This window comes from Vanellus vanellus (genome assembly GCF_965231255.1).
Source record: "Vanellus vanellus genome assembly, chromosome: 1".
NCBI lineage: Eukaryota > Metazoa > Chordata > Aves > Charadriiformes > Charadriidae > Vanellus > Vanellus vanellus.
In genome coordinates, this window is record NC_138905.1 from 34,770,692 (window position 1) to 34,789,373 (window position 18,682).

Genomic DNA, 18,682 nt, shown 5'->3' on the forward strand with positions numbered 1-18,682 from the left:
TAACGCGAGGTGCCCGTGCTGCGTGGTTGTCCGTGTGGTTTGTATTTCCCCCAATAACAAGTATTGCTGTACATTTATCAGAACTTCTAAAATTTAAATAGCCTTGGAATCCCCTGTAGGAGCTGCCCTAGGACATGAGGCTGGAGCTTCGGGCTTGAGCCAAGGGCTTGATCAGAGGCAGGTCTTGTGTCTCCAGGAAACTTCATATTTTCAGGGGGAACGTCTTGAAATGTATTGGTCTGATGTGGCCATTTAACTACCAGCTGCCCTGCAGTGGGAAATAATGCCAGCTGAGCATGTGACAGCCTTTTTTCCTAGAAGCTCTCTAATGATGGGTTTCCTTCTGGGGGTGTGTGCGCCCTGGGGGCTTTGCACCCACGGGTAGCACCAGGGGCCTCTGGCCATCCTGCTGCCCACCGCAGGAGAAGCTCCGCTCTCCTCTTGGCTGTGGGCAGAGCGAGCCAGTGGTCAGCGCTCCTGAGAAACATCTGCACCGCAAACACCTGTGCATCAGGTGGAGAGAAAAAAAAGGTACCGATGTTCCTGTATGGTGGTGGAGGAGCCCCGAATTTTTCTAAAAGGCTCTGGTATTTATAGTTAAACTCTGACTTCTCAGATTTGTTCTTTACTTCCGTCCCACCTGCTATTGCACCGAAGCATCTAGGAATCCCCGGCTATTTTTGATTGATGCTCCTCATCAAACATTCCGTGGTTGTAGGTTTAATGTCTGCAACACTTTAGGACTAATTATATGCCAACCTGCTGCCAAAATTCCTCAGGCTTGGCTCCTGCAGTAATTTTTCTCTGGGTTGGATTCCACTCTGGGGTTGATTGTTTACTGTGTCTAATGAGCATCTCCTGCATCGCTGTAACCCCCTGTACTTATTGCACAAACAGTCTATGAAAATGAATGGATGGAATTTGTGGTCAGTGTGTCAACTCTGGGAGGAGTCAATAATATTGGAAAAGTAAAAGAATCAAGTTTGAGTCAAGTTTAAGTCAAGTTCGAGTCAAGTGTAAGTCAAGTTCCATGTGCCCGCCTCTGCCTTCTCACAGCTTCGTCTCCTTTTATGCAACTAGTTACATGTGCATTTAGGTCTTGTTTTTAATCCCTACGTTAGTGATGTTTTTTAAATCTTCATAGATGCTCTATTATTTTGAAAGCTGCTGAATCTATCAAGTACTTTTTAATTACTGAAATTGGTTACCTACTTTATTGTCCTTACTCTTGTCTCTACTTTTTTATAAACTATTGATTAATGTGAATATTGTAATACTTAGAAATAATGAAAATTGTTGCTAGCTTAGTTTCATAGCTGTAATTCAAAAGGCGCAAGTCCACCTTTGGAATCAATATATTTGTTTTACGCACTGATGTGTTGCAGTGCTCCAGATGTGGCTTTTGGGGAAAAACCCAAACGCTGTTTTTGGCAGTAGCCTCCTGCACAGGGATCTCTACAGCAGAACTCCGAAAAGATTTCAAGGCAGTACTTGCAGAGGTGGGATCCAGGAAGGCTTCAGCTGCAGGAACCTGACTGCACCAGCACTTGCTCAGCAAAAATTACAAATCCTGACTAAAGAGCTGCTTCTGCCCTCACCATTTGTCCCCATGTGCCTCTCCTCTCCGCATGTCAGGGCCGGTTCAGGCTCAGAAATGGTTCTGTCCTGGTGGTGCTGACACTGCTCAGATCCAAACGGAGACATCCCTCCTCCCACCAGTGTGGTTGGTGCAGTAGCTGCCCCTGAAGGGGAGCAGGCAGATGGCTCTCCTGCCACCAAGTCATTTGATTTTAACAGCACGAAACTCCTCACCTGCTTGAGTGCACAGGTCAGGAGCTTTGCATGTGCAAAATGTGACTTCCGTGTGCGGCAAACTGCATGCAGAGGCTGAGGGGGAGCGGCAGATGTAGCTGAAGTCAACCTGATGTACTGAAAAGCCTTTTACAACAACAGATGAAGTGGTGATTTTTGCTGGGCAGATGCTTGAAAAAAGTCCGTGCCCCTGAGCAGGCTTGTGGAAATAAGACTGGCTTACAATTTAGGCAAGAAGTTTTTAATTAACTGCAGTTAAAGTTTTAATAAACTGCAGGTTTAAGTGACTTTCCTCTTCAGGACCATCTGTCTTTTCTTGGAAATAATGTCTTTCAGTTTGTGTCCCCCCAGCCACCATTGCAGTGAGCTTAACTGTATCTCCAGCTACTTGAGGTAATGTCATACTCACCATGACAGACACAACCTTTCCTGGTTTGTCTCACAAGCCCACCAGCTTCACCAGACGATTACAGCTGCAGGACACGCCTCCGAGTGCTCTTCTTCCATCTGAAGGCTTGGCCTCAGGGAACGGACACCTCTGAGCCTCCCTCTCCTCCAGGAATGTCCTCACCAAGCCTCTGGAATCTTAACCTTAATGTCTACCCTTGCTCCTCAAAGTGGTATGCTCCTTTCTAAGACTATGCTCCTCTCTATTAGGGCACCTTTAGGAAACCCAGAACTAAGCCACCACCTGAGCAGCACCAGGGGAAGACTATCCTTTCCCACCCTGGATGTTATCACCCAGCCCAACCAACCCAAATCTAACAAAGCTGCTTTGAATGTCACAGCCAGCCACCTTGAAGGTGAGGAGGCTCTCACACAGCTCCTGTCTGCATTACCTACGGAGGGACCTCATGAAAGTACAGCGGGGTTAATCCTCGGAAGTGAATTGATGCCCCACAGTGTTTTGCCAGACCCAGTAGCTACAGTCCCCACAGCAGCACTCGCACTAAATGGACATCATGAGGCGTGCGTTTGGTTTTTTTTTCAGCTCAGAGCACCTGCAGACAGGCACAGCGGGGTGAAGACAAGACTAACTGGAAAGAAACAAGACGTAAAGGAGGGAGGAGCTCTGACAAGATAGAACAAAATTAAATATGTGTATGTATAGAAGTAATAGTGATTACAGTGCTTTCTGAATTAAACCACTTGAGCCGGAATCATTTAAGACCAAACACGGACCACTGCCAGCTTAGTGAAAAGAATTTATTAGAAACTGTTAAGCACTACACAAAACTAAGTTTTTAGAGTATTTTTTTTCAGTAGACAGCACTCCAGCCTTATGCTACAAACACCGTACTGTGGACTTTGGACAGTCACTGTGCTCCTAAGATACATCTTTAGGATGAGACATTCAAGCAGCATGCACAGTGAGACAGCGGAAGGAGTGCAAGGAAAACCCTTTTTGATTTGCATAAGTTCACAGAAGGTACACAGTTTTGTACTCGTCTTCCTGGAGGCAATTTGGATCGAACAAATTACTGACAGCCAAGAGGCATCAAGGGGGCTCAGCGACCCCATCCCTTCGCCTTCAGTGCTAGTGCATGTTGGGACTTTCAGTACAAGGCGTTTCAATAAATAGAAATACAGCTTTCACACTATTTTAATCAAAACACAACTACGCGCCTTCTTGGGCAGTCACACCAACAGAGCCCTTGCTGCTTTTCAGGAAAAATAGGAGGAGAGTCTACATATTAAGGCAATGCATTTTTTTTTTTTTTTAATTCAACATAGAAATTGTAACAAACTGCATATTTTCTGTTAAGTTCTGAAGTATTTCATCGTTAAAAAATAAAGTTACTGATCACATGCTACTCTATCCAATATTCTTCATTATGTTTTGAAATACAGTGGAGCATCACTATTGTCACTGCCCCAACAACGTGGCAGCAAGTGACAGCTTATCTTCCAGCCAGGAGCTGCAAAACAAGAAATTAACGACCCCTCTTCCCAGTTTAAAACCTCCATTGGTCCTTCCCACCCAATTTCCACCTCTCCTCTAAAAAGAAAAAAAAAAAAAAAAAAATATCAAACCCACAAAACATTTACCTGTCTCCTGAAAGGAGCTTTATAGCAAGGCTCAACTGTATAGAGTAAAAAGATTAAAAAGATATAAAAAGTCATTAAAACCCAAAAATTCAGAGAAGGAAAATGTAATAAAACTAAGTACGCATGGCGTGACAAACCAGGATAGACATAGCAATTTGCTACAACATTTTTCAAAAAGTGCTAACCAATTTTAGCTTAAAATAGTTCAGGAGATCACACAAATTGCTGAAACACTGTAAAACTGCGTATTTTGAAAAATCTAAAACCTGGCTTGACTGTAGAAAACGTATTATATCTGTTTAATTTACATAATATTTCTCTTTAGGCACACAAAAATAAATATAGACAGTCAAATGCTTCATTAAGTCTGTAGAAAGCTATAGTTAAAACCAAGTGAGCAACTGTTGTGATAAACATCACATTTTTACACATATATCTCTCTGTATATAATCATGTGTGTGTACAGGGGTGCGTATCCCTTATTTCATCCTCAGGCTTCTGCTGAAGTTACTTACAGGGTAAGACTGTTTTCTGCCAAGAACAGTTAATTTGGGATCTTCTGGCTACTGCTAAAGAGAATTTCTCAGAAAATTCAATTGATATGTTCTGTCGGAATGGTTTACTCGAGCTTTTGGGCCCGGAGACCGTGGCTGGAGGAGAAGCCAGGCTGAGCCACCTCGGAATGTTGTTACACATGGCAGGGCTGGAGGGGGAGCGCTGAAATTTTAATAGCAGGGTCTGAGAGTCAGGGAGCAAATATTTCTATCTTGGAGTACAGCTCCTTCTCCACTCAAATCTGGAAGGACCCCAAAGCTGTTCTTTCCATAAGGAGTGTGTAGTGATGAGTGTTTCAGCAACTCTCCCTGCTGCTACCTCGGTAAAATTGGTTTTACCTTCAGTGTAAGCGTTGCCCCACCACATTCAGTGACCCCACATCTGCTTTGAAAATGGTTGTGGTATGGGTTTATGCCTCTCGGCATAAAAGTGCTCAGGGAAGCAGAAAAGCTGTTGCACGTGACTTCAGATTGCGCACATTCGGTGATACCAGCCTGGTGATCCATGCTACAGTCCCTAGTTAACGAAGAAAAGTATTAATAAAGCTAAGATTGGCACAACTGTCTGTTTCTGATCAACTGGGAGCCAAGTTAACAAAATTCCAGTTTTCTTGATTTTACACGAAGAAACTGGTTTATGTTTCTGAACATCCAGCTCTCGCTTACTAATTCCCTACAAGCTAAGGGCACGAGGTGGTCAGTGTGCGGTGATTGAGGGCTTTCAGCACATAAAAACTATTCAAGTTCATCCCACTATCTTGAAACAAATTGAAAAACGTCACAAACAAAAACCAAGCAGCATAATTTTTATTTGGTGTTACAATAGATGTGCAGCACCCACGGTTTTGGGCCCTGCATTTTACTGTTTATGATTTTTCTTTCTAAAATCTAAACAGGTCTTCTGTTCAGACAACTCCATGTGCTTTTTTTATATACACATTGTGACCCCTGCATTCAGCCTGTCCAGTTAACGCTAGAAATATTTGTCAAGGCAATACATTATTTTATCTCTGCTATAATTAGGGAAAAATCAAAAGAAAAACTTTAATCTGACCGATTACATGTACTGTACATACCTGTTCCAAAACCAATGTACTCAGACAGAAGTTTCTAATTTAATGCACTCTGTTATTCAAGTCAAAATGCTGTACATCTAAGTATCCACACAATCGTACATTCCTAATGATTCTTCTTTACACCTTTATTTTTTTTAGACATCTGTTTTTAAAAAGGAATAAAGAAGTTGCCCTGTAGATCTATATTTCTTTAGAACAAAACATTATATACTACATTGAAAAATAATTTTATCAAAACCAGATTCAAATCACTGTCATGTACAATTTTCAGTTAACGGTTCATGTTGAAATTGCACTTTGCAGATAGAATAAAATTAAAAACAGAAAACATGTTCTATTTCCTTTCACAGGAGACTGCCTCTTCGGGATTTTTCTTCCGTGAATGTTTATATTTGTCTACATATGCTTTCACTAGATTTGCTACTTTTGCAGAATTAACTTCTCCGCTCTTGCTATGACAAACCTACAACAGTTTTGAAGAAAAAAAAAAAAAAATTTTTTGAAACATTTATGTTGTTTTGCCACTGTTTCTCATTATTTATCTTTCCAACACCCCATGTTCTTCCATCTCAGGCAGAATACCTTGGAAGACTCCTAGTACATCCCCAACTGCCCCCCAAGTATTTCTCAGTTTTCCCAGTTCCCATCCACCTCTTTCAAACAAGAAGCGAGTTACGTTTTGAGGAGCTGAGAAAACTCTTGTGGATGGAGAAAGACCAAGGTATCTTTGCTTTTCCTGTTCCCCCTCCCAGCAACTACCAGTTGTTCCCACAAGATTAAGAAATCCACCCTCAATTGAAACATATGCATTTCAGATGAATAGATCAACTTACTTTATCCACAGCTTTCCGCACAATTTCTTTATATTCTTCCTTCGTGATGTCTTTATTTTGGTAGAAAGGCTTAATAGCTAGTTTGACCTCTTGTGCCGCTTTTTCTTGAATTAACAATTTCTGATGAAAAAACAAACTCGACTTTTAATTTTTCAGTGCCTGAATACCTATATTTTTATCAATCACAATTAAAACTTCACAGATAAGAGTTACTACAGAAGACTAGAAAAGCATGCCCCACTCACTCACATTTCAGCTCTCATGCTGGCTGCCTCTGTTTTACCAGGAACAGACTATGTTGTCTCACAGCAATTTTTAATTCAGAATAGTGATGCTTTAAAGACAACTGCATTAAAAAGAGTCAGCTTGCTAGTTTATGTCCTGCAGCCGCCATGAAAGTATCACTGACATGATGGTATTGAGTATATTACACAAAAGGGGTATTGTCGTAGTTTGCTATTTTTTGCTATCTCAAAATTTTTATTTTATATATAACATATATATATATAAAAACACATATACACTCTGAACTTTGAACTTGCCTGGTCCTTCTTCGAGCTATCTGCGCTGGCTTCCACTGTTACACTTGCTTTGTTTTCTCCCAATTTTACAGCTGCATTAGAGCTTTTGATGTGACTGGACGATGTCGCATTACCCGAGCTTGGTCCCTGAACTGTTCCCACGTTTCCCAGGACTGCTGTTGGAGCAGGCAAGGCTGGAGCACTCATGTTATTAGTTACATGAGCAGCATTTGGAATACCCTGTTTTAAAAAGTTATTGGTAGTTAACACATTATCCTTCAGTATGACAACGTGCCTTTCTAGGAGTCTCAGCAGGTATAGAAAGAGCATCAATACTACAGGCTTTGGTTCATTAGCTAATCTCCACACTATCCATTATAATGGAAGGTATGTGCATTACATCAGATCTACCGAAAGGACAAAAAAAAAAAAAAAAGCTTGAAAAGTAAGGCATCCTCCATGTCACCACCGTGGTTGGTAGATTCCGGCTCTGATCCCAGTGACAAAGCAGACAGGCAGGGAGGGCGTTAGCACAAGGGGAGGAAAGCTTACAGCTGCAGAACCTCTCCACTTGCCACAGGAGAGTATAGCAGGCCCTGTTTTGTAAATCAGATTAACATTTTTTTTAAAAAACCAGCACCTAAACATACATATAAAAAGTTACCTTAAACTGCACTTGTATTCATGCATCATAATGATGCTGCTTTGAAAACATTTATTTTCATGTTTGTTATCAGCCTCAACTTGTGAATGAATTTCATATGTAAACACATGTAGAAGTCTACTTGAGGCTAGAGGTGAAACACCAGATGAAACACCAGGATCTGTTCTTCAAGGAAAAGCCATTTTCTGTATATTTCCAAACATCACCACAAGACCATGGGCAAGACCATTCACGCTTTGGAACCGAGAAATTAAGTAGCTCTCAGGTCTTAGATAGAGGTCATTTTTAGTAAAAGCCAAGAACACAACATGTTTCTGGCAGACTATCCTAAATGCTACTTTTTTTGCAGATAATTGCCATTAATTTTTTTCACATCTGCATTTATCCAGATGGAAAACAATGAAACAGGAATTTGAGCTCTTTGGAAAGGACACAGATATTGAGCTGTTATAATCAGTACGTTAACGCCCGCCAGTGAGCTCTCTCTTCAACAGGAAGGACAGGCGAGTCCCGCAGCATTCAGTAATTTGCATTGTGCTACCCCCAAGGACTCGTTCAATGAAAGCTCAAAAGAAAAAGTTGCAGCAGCCCCTGAGAGCATTCATGTTCACAGACACCATTCCACAAAAGCAGGTAAGAGCAACAAATATAACAAGGGCTTTACTAACAAACAACTGCGTTTTGGAGCAATACCCAGTCTTTGTAAAAATGCGTTTCTTGCTGCACTAGACACTATATTTCACAGAGGTTTGTAGCCTATGTTCTGACTAGTTACATTTTTAGAGGTTAAACCTACTGAATTTCCAATTGTGAAAATATTTTAATTACAGACAGCAGGCATTAATCAAATCAACAAGCAATCTACCAGCATTTTAGTTCCAATAGTACCTTACTGTTTTACCTTGCAGAGTATTCAAGTATTTCATACGGCCTGTAACCCCACCCAGTACTTCCCACAGTACTTAGCTCCTTTTGTTTTAAATTAATGAATATGAATGGATAACAGCAGCTAAAAGTGAAAAGAATGCAGGCCATTAGTTTGCTTCAAGTCTTTAGAGATGATGCATGAGAACAGAGAGTTAGAAAACATAGTTCTAGGACACCACTTTTTCAACCTGGAACGCAAGGTAAAGCATTTTAGGTTAGAGCAGGCAGCCTGCAACAGAAGAAAAGCACAAACCTCAGTCAAGCCCTGCCTGAAGAGCCCTTTACACATCACAGATGCAACGTTACAGCTCCTTGCAGGGCCATGCGTTCTCCTGGAAGTTGTTCATATATATTCCTTTCCCTGATATAAAAGCTCTTAATATAAACAGCCGGCTATAGGAGGAGCTCACGTACACAAAGGTTGTTTTAAGATATCTTAAAAGGCACAAAACAGTGGTCTAACCTGCCCCAAGCACGGCACAGTCTTTTTGAACCTGGAGAAACGAAGTGGGAGTTAGGTCTCAAACAGGGCACGCAAAACCAGGAGAATCAGGCAAGAAGGGGAAAGTAAAACATACCAAAGAAAGCTTGGAAATTTTTAACAAGAAGGCTCAAAAGGTTAAACAGAACAGAAAATATGAGTGTGTGAGGAAACTGCTGAGACACTGACAGTTGGAGAATGGAAGTGTGGAACAAATGGGTGCCATGCAGTACTCAGTAACTTTCTTCTGCTGATACACCCCGTGGGATGAGAACTGCAACAAAGACGTTGGGGTGACTTCCCACGTGCTGCTGAAAGGGGATTGAAGTGTTTCCTAAAGCTTGAAAATGAGGTTTGGAAGGGGAAAACTTAATTTTGGAAATGGGGCACTTCTTAGAAGAAAAAGGTAATGGACAACACTGATGGAATTTTTCAGTGTTCCACTACCAGCTGGAACACCTCGTTACCACAAAACCCCAGTTATGGTGTTGTGTATTATTATTTAAAAGCTATAGCCCCAAACCAGCCCATATCCTCGGGGATACTTCAATTTTAAATTTGGTGTGGGGTGGAAGAAGCCAGGCAAGAGAGAAAGAAACTGCAAGTACAAGTTTATCAAGACTATGGTATTCAATATAAAAGAAACCCTTAACTGATGTTACTTCGATACTGCTCTTGCCATGGCTTCTGATAAAGCATACCTGCAATTGTTTTCCATCTTGTTGTGAAGCAATGTAGCTGACTTGTTGAGATGGTGGGGGTGGAGGTGGAGGCGGAGGTAATCCCTGAGACAAATTTGTGGGAGCAGCTACCTGTATGAGAGGCACTCCGGTAGGGAGATGCATAGGCATTGGAGGGTGGATGTTGAAAGGATTTCGTTGCATATTCATCATGGGAGGATGGACACCCACTGGATACGGAAAGATATTCATAGGTTGGTGCTGCGCGTTCACTTGTGGCATAACATTCATCTGTTGCTGCATCATATTTATTGGTAACTGGGAACCATCACTTTGCTGGTTGCCTTGGTCTTTGAGGTTTGGATCTATCAAAAGAAAAAACAGTATATGAAGCAGAAAATCCGTACTTTATAAAGCAAAAGTGGAGCCAAGTGCCTAAACTGTTCATGAAGTATAGAGTATCAAAAAGCTTTCTATCACCTGAGTATTTTAAAGATACTGCATGACATTATTACACTCATCACCAGACACATCACGGAGCCAAACGCTAGTTTCCGAGTTTAACAAGTTCGGGTTATTATAGAAGCCTTCATTTTGAAATTCTATTTTCTCTACTTCTTCCCACAGCACAGCTAATAAATTATTTCGTCACAACGAAACAGTAATTCTCCCCCAAAGAGCAGGAAGACAACGTAACTTATCCAACTTCTGCAATTGCAGAAGGTTAGTCATATGTTATCACCTATGCAATGCCTTGCTCCCCTTTGCCCAATTCACACACATTCACTGTAGCTATTTCTGGTAACTACAGAAATACTCTGTTGGTTCTCCCCCACCCCCCCATGAATAACAAATCATCCTCAACCAATTTCAGAGATGTTCATATTCGGAAAGAGTTGTTCAAAACCCCTGTAATGTACAACAGGTAAAGCCCAGAAGTAAAAATAACCTCTTGGGGCGGCAATTTTTTTTAAAAATTACTATCTCACTATCTTCAACAGAAGCCAAAAAAGTTAAAGTCTAGATACAAGCAGCAAACCTTCCGAAACTCAAGAAATTACTTCTGAGAAATGGTTGATGGGTTATGTAATTAAGGTGGCCTTCCCTTAGAATCTCTTCCTTGAGGAAGCCTGTCATCTAACTCACAGGGACTGGGATTTAAACTCTTACACCTCACCCCAAATCCGTTAATCTTTAAAAGAGGTGATAACAGAATCACTCAGGTTGGAAGGGACCTATTGAGACCATCTAGTCCAATACTCTTGGCTCAAGCAGGCTCAGCAAAAGCAGGTTGCCCAGGACCATGTCATGCTGCCAACCTAGCCTGTTTTATCCAGTTTTGAGAGATCACTGTACTATTCTCAGCTGAATTCACGTTCCAAGAGTGATTGTTACAGTGTGACTGGTCCTGATTTATGTGAAATAAAGTCTGCAAATCACACGATACTTTCAACTAAAGGTTTGATAAATTTTGCCTACAGCAGGCTGAAGATTGACAAAGTTGCCTCAAAACTAAGATGCCACTGATGCAGCTGTCTCTGAAAAGAGAGAGAAAACTGCTGCATGTTGGATGAAAATGGATAAAAATAAAAGACAAAACAAGGAGACAATGGGAAAGTGCAAGCGTGGTCGCCTTCAAACTGGATTTTATGGTTTGAAATACAATTCACAACTGTCTTTTACTTCAGAACACTAATAATCTGTGGATGACTTCTTAGCTATTCAGAATCACTCATCCACAGTTAACTCACTTTCTACCAAAAAGTTTATTTCCATCAAGGCAGTTAGCTTTTAGATATAAAATAATCATTAGACTTCTATGGAGGCTTTAGAGGAAATTTTAATGCTGAAATACAGTAAAACTACTATTTTTGCATTTATAAATCTCCCTAGATTTTTTTTAAGCTTATTTAGAAGATAAACATCAACATAATGATTTGTCATCTCTAGAATCTACTCTGGGGGTCTGCACAGGCAAACACAAATCTCCGTGAAAAAAATTACCCTTTTTAAAAGGTGTGCAAGTGCTAAAAGGAACCATGAAGAGGATATGCCTTCTCTTCAACCAAATCGATTTACTTAAGTAGCACTCTTCAGGTGCATAGTCCTTAAGTTACTTCTAACTAACTTTAAGCAAAACCAAAAAGCCATCAAAACACAAGAAATCCCCAAACTCCACACCTACCATCCTCCATATTGCATAAAGACTACAGATTCACCTCTGATTATTTTGAAGAACGAATCAACTCGAGATAGGTCAACATGACTAGAATTTTACTTGACTACTACAGCTGTGACTAAGCTTTTATGTTTCAAGGCTATGAATACCTTGTTCAGGTGTCTCCTCTTCTTGTCTCATTCCCCATCCAGACTGTGGGCTTGATGAATTGCGTCCTCTTCTTGAATAATAGTTCTGTACATCAGCTGGTAAAGTCTTTCTTACAGCCCAGCTGGATGCAGATGTCCACCCAGATCTGTCAGCAGGTGTATCGAAAGAATAATCTTGTTCATTCTTACGCTTGTATGACTGATGTTCTGGGAACCTCGAGGATTCATTCCCAGAACCATTTGAGTTCCCTGAGAGAGGTTTTCTGTTTTGCCAGTGATTTTCACTCTGGTCTCCATACATGAAACCACCTCTTCCACGCCCACCTCGGCCACGCTGACCTCTCCCTCTATTTGGAATCCAACCTGAACCAAAGTTTTTATTCCAGGAGTGTCCTGAATTCTCATGCCTGCTGTCTTCCCAATGTGGTTTCTCTCTCTCTCTGTTCCTGACTTCAGGAACGGAGTTTATTCTTTCCATTACCCAGTCTGGACAATCATTCCTCCGCTTGTCAGAAGAACACTGATCCTCGTTGTTTTTTTCTGTATTGTCCTTCTCTTTCTTAAGACTCTCATTCTGTTTCTCTTGATCACTTCTTCTGTATCGATCATTTCCTCTGGGACTCCTCCAGCTGTCATTTGTCCACCTCTCTTTCCATCGAGGTGAATGACTGTCCCTCTCATTTCTAGAGGATGAAGAACCTTTATTTCTTGTCCTAGATCGTGATCTTGACCTAGATCGTGACCGTGACCTAGACCACCTCCTATGTCTTCTTTCTCTGTCACGATCTCTTCTTTGACTATCTCTATCGCTGCTTCGAGATCTAGATTTTTGCCTTGGAGACAAATCCTTAGCTCTTGACCGAGAAGATGATCTCCTGCTTTCCCTGCCAGTTTCCCTTTTGGGAGATCGAGATGGTGTTTTTTTCTCATCTTTGAGCATCTCTCTCTTCGGAGAATGAGATAAGGATCTCCTTCCCTCCCTCACAGTTTCCTTCTTGGGTGATCGTGAGCTCCTATCTCTGGTCATCTCCCTTTTAGGGGATGGCGATTGAGACTTCCTGCCCTCTCTCCTAGAAGGAGACCAAGTTGTTGATGGAGAGTGAAACCTAGACCTTCTAGTTCGAGTCTTTTTATCTTTTTTGAGTTCTGACTGGCACTCTCTTTCTTGAGGAATAGTTTCATCTTTTTCATCAGGAGGTCCTGAAACTGATGTACAGTTTCCTGCATCACAATGTAAGGAGTTCACTTCTCCTTGCTCTTTACTTTCAACTGGTGGTAACTGTTCAATCTGAGGTTCATTCTGGTCACTGCAAAATGAATCACAATCCATCGGTATCATTTCATTGTTATCTTCACCAAAACGTTTATGTTCAGCATTTACCTGGGGTGACTCTGAAGTTCTACCCTCTTTGCTTTCTGGCATGGTGTTCTCTTTTAAGGACTGTTCTGATGTACTGTCTATAGATATATTGTGTGTTAATGTGTCTGGTTCTTCGTCTTGAGCAGTTTTAAAATTTTGAGTATTTGTACTTGCACAGTCTACTACCGTTTTTTCTTCAGCCTCAGAATCGTCTATTTCTATGGCTTCTGGATGCTCAGGCAATTTGCTTCTGGTGCTCTCTAATGGCTGGTCTTTTCCCAAAGGTTCTGGATATTCCAACAATTCATTTTCTGGACTAGCTATGGGTTGATCTACTTTTGTCAGAGTTTCTACATTCTCCACCAATTCATTTTGAGGACTATACAATGTCTGGTCTACTTTTGAAAGAGTTGCATGGTCATATACTTCATCTCTGGGACTAGCTCCTGTTTCCATTTGTTCAAGAGCATTTTCACAGATGTCCTGATTCTTATCGTCTAAATTCTTTTCAGTAACATCTTTTACTTCAAATTCCTGACTTTCACTCCCTGAAGTTAGTACTGGAGGTTCTTGGACAGAAAAACTTACATCCGTGTTGCCTGAAGTATCTTCATCTTTGTCACATTCTCCTGTAGTTTCCTCAATTTCTGCATGTTCACTACAGCTTTCCAACCCATTAGCAGATTCTATTTCCGCATTATTTTTATGTGGAAGGCTTACAGTACTGCTTTCATTATCCAACTGCTGGTCTTTATCTAATGTTAGAACTGCTTCAGACTCAGCAACATCATCACCTTCCACTGAATCACTGGATGATTTTTCAGAACGTGCAGAACTTCTCAGTTTCTTTTTAACCACAGGCGTTTGTTGTTTAACTATTCTTTTAGACTTTCGTTTTGGAGGAGCCTTCTCCGATTCTGAAGGAGATTTATTCAGAGATGGGTCATTACCATCAGAGGCACCGCACGTAGAACTGCTTGACCGAGGTGAGCTCCGAGATTGACCCAGAGTCTCATTTTTGCTGTTGTTTCGTGCAGACCTTCTTCTAGGAGTAGTGTTAACCAATTTCCTTCTAGTTCCTCTAGTGCCAGATGAACCAGAAGCTTGCTTTTTCTCTTCTCCTTCTTGGGTACACGCAACAGCATATCCTTTGCCTAAAGATTCTAAGAAAAGCAGAATACATTGAAGGTAAATAATAACCATTTATACAAACACAGTTAAGAACATAAAATGACTGATTTAACAGATATCCTCAAATAATACAATTCAAGATTTAGTATGAAATGCTGCTACAGCATTTTTATTTTTAGTGCAGAATTTTTCTTTAAAGAACAGAATCAAACTAACAAAGTGACACATTAGACATCTAAACACACGTTTTAGAAGCAGTATCGGCACGGCTACAGGGACAGTAATAGCATTCACAATGAAACCACTATTGATATTGCCGGTCAAAGACAGTCAGCACTTGAGCTGTTAGAAAAGTAAGGAATTAGCCACACAACATTGTTAGCACATAGCAGTTCTTGTCATTGTAAAATGCAGGCCTGTTTACAGCAAAGACTCAATACTACAGAAATGAAGCTCAATACAACAGAAGGTGATATATTTAAACGGCCATCAGTGAATGATCACATGGGAAGCAGTAATGACAGCATACCTCTCTACAAAATCTATTTTCAGACAAACTCATTTACCAGTTCTAAGACAGACTCTGCACACTCCATGGCAGAATGAACTGAATAAAGAGTGCGAGCTTTAGGACAGCCTAGGGCACATCAAAAAAACTAAAGCTATAAGAAGAATGACCTTAAGTTGCACACAGCAGCACAGGAGCTCTTGTGTGGACACTGTATTAATTTATTTCCTGCTATCCACAATTTGACAAAAGTCTTTGTAGGGAAGCCAAGGATTATATTAACTGCAAAGGGAACAGACTGTACTCTTGATACCTACGAAAGCTTGAGGGCCAGGCTCAGGAATTAACGATTAGTGATAATTAAGTAAATATACTTGAATTTAATAGTCACTTCAAAACGAAATTAATTTCTTGAGATGTCCATTCATTTGTTTCTTACTTTGTGTAGACTTTAGAAAGCATCAGGAGTTTGGTGTTTAAATTAATTCTTTTTACAGCTTCATTTTCATAAACAAATAGTAGAAACTTGCTAAGAAAAATTAATTTCTATGGATTTTGCAATGGCTTTAATCACATCACACCTAAACTCTTGATTCTAACTCTCTGTATAATGTTATTTCCCATGCTTTCACTGCACTAAAATAGTTGTTAATGTATTCTTAAACAGATTATATGAAAATCAGACAGGAATAACACAAGCATGTAACAGCACAAAATCCTCTTTCTACCACTTAGTACTTTGTTAGCAGAATCAAAAACACATCACTGCCTATTAAATATAAACTTACAATCTGATAACCTTAGAGCAGTAACACTCGCTAGCTTTTAAAAGGCTACAGCAGAGCACAGGACTATAATGACCTCCTCTGACTTCCCTTGTAAACACAGTAATTTGACTGAACATATAAAAAAAAAAAAAACAACCCTGGTTTTGGATGTCCACTGACCAAATTACCACTTAATATAATGAAAACCAATGGTATCGATTGTATAGAAGGTACCATGTACTGAAAAGAAAACAACGTGCATGGTAGAGAACTTCCAAAGGAGTTTTAGGTAACCAGCACTATTTGAGGTACCTACTGTAATAGTCTCCTGAGAAATTTTGTCAGGAAGTGGTTAACCAGCAGTTATTCAACCACATGTGGCTGTCTGAGACTATGTCTTCAAATCTATTACAATAACCAGGAAAACAAGTCAGATATTAAAAAACTGTAATGACATACAACATCTGTGATGATTTTCTTCAGAAGGGAAGAAATCACCCTGCAATAATAAAAACTCAAAATACAAATGGAATGTGGGAATCCTGACAGAATTAAAAGTCAAGCAATTTTTGTAGCACTTTCAAAGTCTGCTTGTGAAATGCAAGCCTCTTTTTAGCATTCCTTACTACTTGTAAAATTTTAACAGACAAGCTTCACAAGCTTTGGATGTGTACCAAATACAAGGCATTTCAGTTCACTGAATCTTTATTTAAAAATAATTTAATTGCACAAAAGCACCACATAATGCCAGCCTAAATCATAGCAATATTTGTAGATTCACTAACACATTTTCAGGTCAAATTAGTAAAATTACTAATGATAAGAAAATCTAAAAAACTGCAGCATCTACAGGGAAGATTCAGGCAGTACAGTTACATGGCCATCACTGGTACCTGTATGCCTCCTTGCACAACCCTGGAAGCAACTGTCAACTACTACTCTGATGCAGATGTGTACTCTGATACACACACCAAGAGATGGGTGTGTGTGTAAAAACAAAATAAAAAAATGCTTATGCAACCATCTTTCAGGCACAATTTAGTAAGAATCACAAGATCCAGTTTGCTTTTTATTGTATGCGTGTATTTTCTTAATTTTTCTCCTATTCTCCACCTTTGCAGAAAGTTCCAGTGTCCCCTCTGTTTCCTTTATCTTCTGCCTTTTCCTTCATCTCTCATACTTCCTGTAAGCCCTTCTTTATATACATTCACTATGCGTCTCTAACAGTATTCAGAGGTTAGGTTTCTCCTTGCTTTTGTCCTTACTTCTTTTTGTGCGTGCCGGTGTTTTCCTGAGTTTCTATATAAAAACCGAACGGGGAAGGAACACTCACTCAACAGAATGCGACCAAAATCCTCAAGGGACATCTTCACATCCAACATACCCTAATTTCACTAGGAAATTCAAAGACTGTGTCTTACTTCCTGCATGTTTCTTACCAATAGGAAGTCTTTGAGTCAAGCCTGAAGATGACTTAACTTTAGTGTCGACACATTACGTTTTAAGATTTAATCTTGATGACTCTCTTCCACTTTGTCCACAGTACGAGTAATATATTATATTAAAGATCTGAACTGTAGTTCAGATGTGGCAAGAACATATGGAAACATACAGAAATAACGTAAGAATTTATCAAGTTAAAAAGACACAGCAAATGATTTCACATTTCAAAAAAAAAATCACACCTCTAAGAGAGGAAGTAGAATGCTTCTATAATCAAGACAAATGAGAAAATTTTGTTCTAAATATAAATTTTAAAACAAAAAATATCTGAAAAAAAAAAATATATTTCCTTTTCTTTTGTTGTCAAGACTCAAACTCAAAAACTCCCGCCTTTTCCAAAAGATAGCATAAGGTATTTAGTTCTGTGTTCTGCCTTAGGAGTTGACAATATTATCAGTATTTCTACATCAGTTGCTGATATTACCAACAGCAATTACTCACGTGTTCTAAATAGTCTAATGTTGCAAAATAAATTTAGAACTTATTTAAATATTCTTTGTCTTTCTGATGAGAGAAAAAGTGTTTTCAGTTTTTTTGAATGCATCTGGCACATATTAACAGAGAAACCTGACTGTCTAAGTAGAAAGGTAAAGTCAAGAGATATGAGCTAGCATGCATACTCATTACTGCTAGAAGCAGAAACGGTTAAGCATCAGTTAAATTACACTGTCAAACATCAGAGGCCTGAGGAAGCAACCTATCATTTTTTCACTGGGGAATGCAGAGGTGAAATAAGTACCTTTAACAAGAATGCAGAAAATCAATGAGTAAAGCATCTTTTTCATGATCCTTCTACTACTTAACTCTTTCCAGCAATTCACTTACTTTCTCAAAATTTTTGTAAGCCAAGAGACCCAAATCTCTCCCATCTCTTTGCCTTCTAGTCAAGTGACAGTAGTATAATTCCCAATTCAAGAAAGTATTATCTCTAGCCTTACAAAATACCACTCTCTTGTTTTCACTTCTTTGAACTTGTGCAGCCTGTTGGAAGAGAAACTACATTTTTGCAAGTATGAAGAGAGAAGCTGTTAAAGCAACTGGAGGAAGGTAATTCTTAATTGTCTTTGTCTTCTGCTAAGTTCCTGAGCTTGACCACTTTTGCAAGCGTTTGCCCTGTAGGGCTTGTAGGCATACTGAAAGAGATCCATACACTGCACATTTTCCTAACTACTCTTCTGTTTTGGGGTGGCTGGTTCATATTCTATACTGTAATTTCAGAAATAACCAGCTGGTTTTGAAATGGTACCAAAGTGCATCAAAACAGATTTCCTTTTTCTGTTAACTGTAACTGTATACTCCACTTTGATTTCTGAGAATCATATTTTAACAATACTCCACATGAGCTATAAATAAAACTTACAAAAAAAAAGTTTACCAAAGTTTTCCAAAGGCCTGATATTTGTTGGAAGAATTGTCCCTGCCACTGTAGTAGAAGTGAGAAGAAAGGTCTCAGCTTCAGCTCCGTAAGACATTAAAGGAATTCTGGAA

At 39.8% G+C, this 18,682-nt stretch overlaps 1 protein-coding gene across 3 annotated transcripts in view; it reads right to left on the reverse strand.

The window, feature by feature from the left end:
* Positions 1 to 5,204: 5,204 nt before the first annotated feature.
* The window catches only part of SCAF11 (SR-related CTD associated factor 11), a 48,642-nt gene continuing 35,164 nt past the window's right edge, over positions 5,205 to 18,682 (reverse strand). For 2 of the 3 annotated variants that reach the window (XM_082480696.1, XM_082480695.1), the window contains 6 exons: positions 18,570 to 18,676; positions 11,926 to 14,448; positions 9,619 to 9,962; positions 6,867 to 7,085; positions 6,325 to 6,444; positions 5,205 to 5,954 (listed from right to left, as the gene is read on the reverse strand). In XM_082480696.1, coding sequence (XP_082336822.1) covers positions 5,826 to 5,954; positions 6,325 to 6,444; positions 6,867 to 7,085; positions 9,619 to 9,962; positions 11,926 to 14,448; positions 18,570 to 18,676 — 3,442 coding nt within the window. In that variant the 3' untranslated portion in view covers positions 5,205 to 5,825. The remainder of the gene's footprint in view (positions 5,955 to 6,324; positions 6,445 to 6,866; positions 7,086 to 9,618; positions 9,963 to 11,925; positions 14,449 to 18,569; positions 18,677 to 18,682) is intronic. The other variant, XM_082480697.1, reaches the window with a different exon arrangement.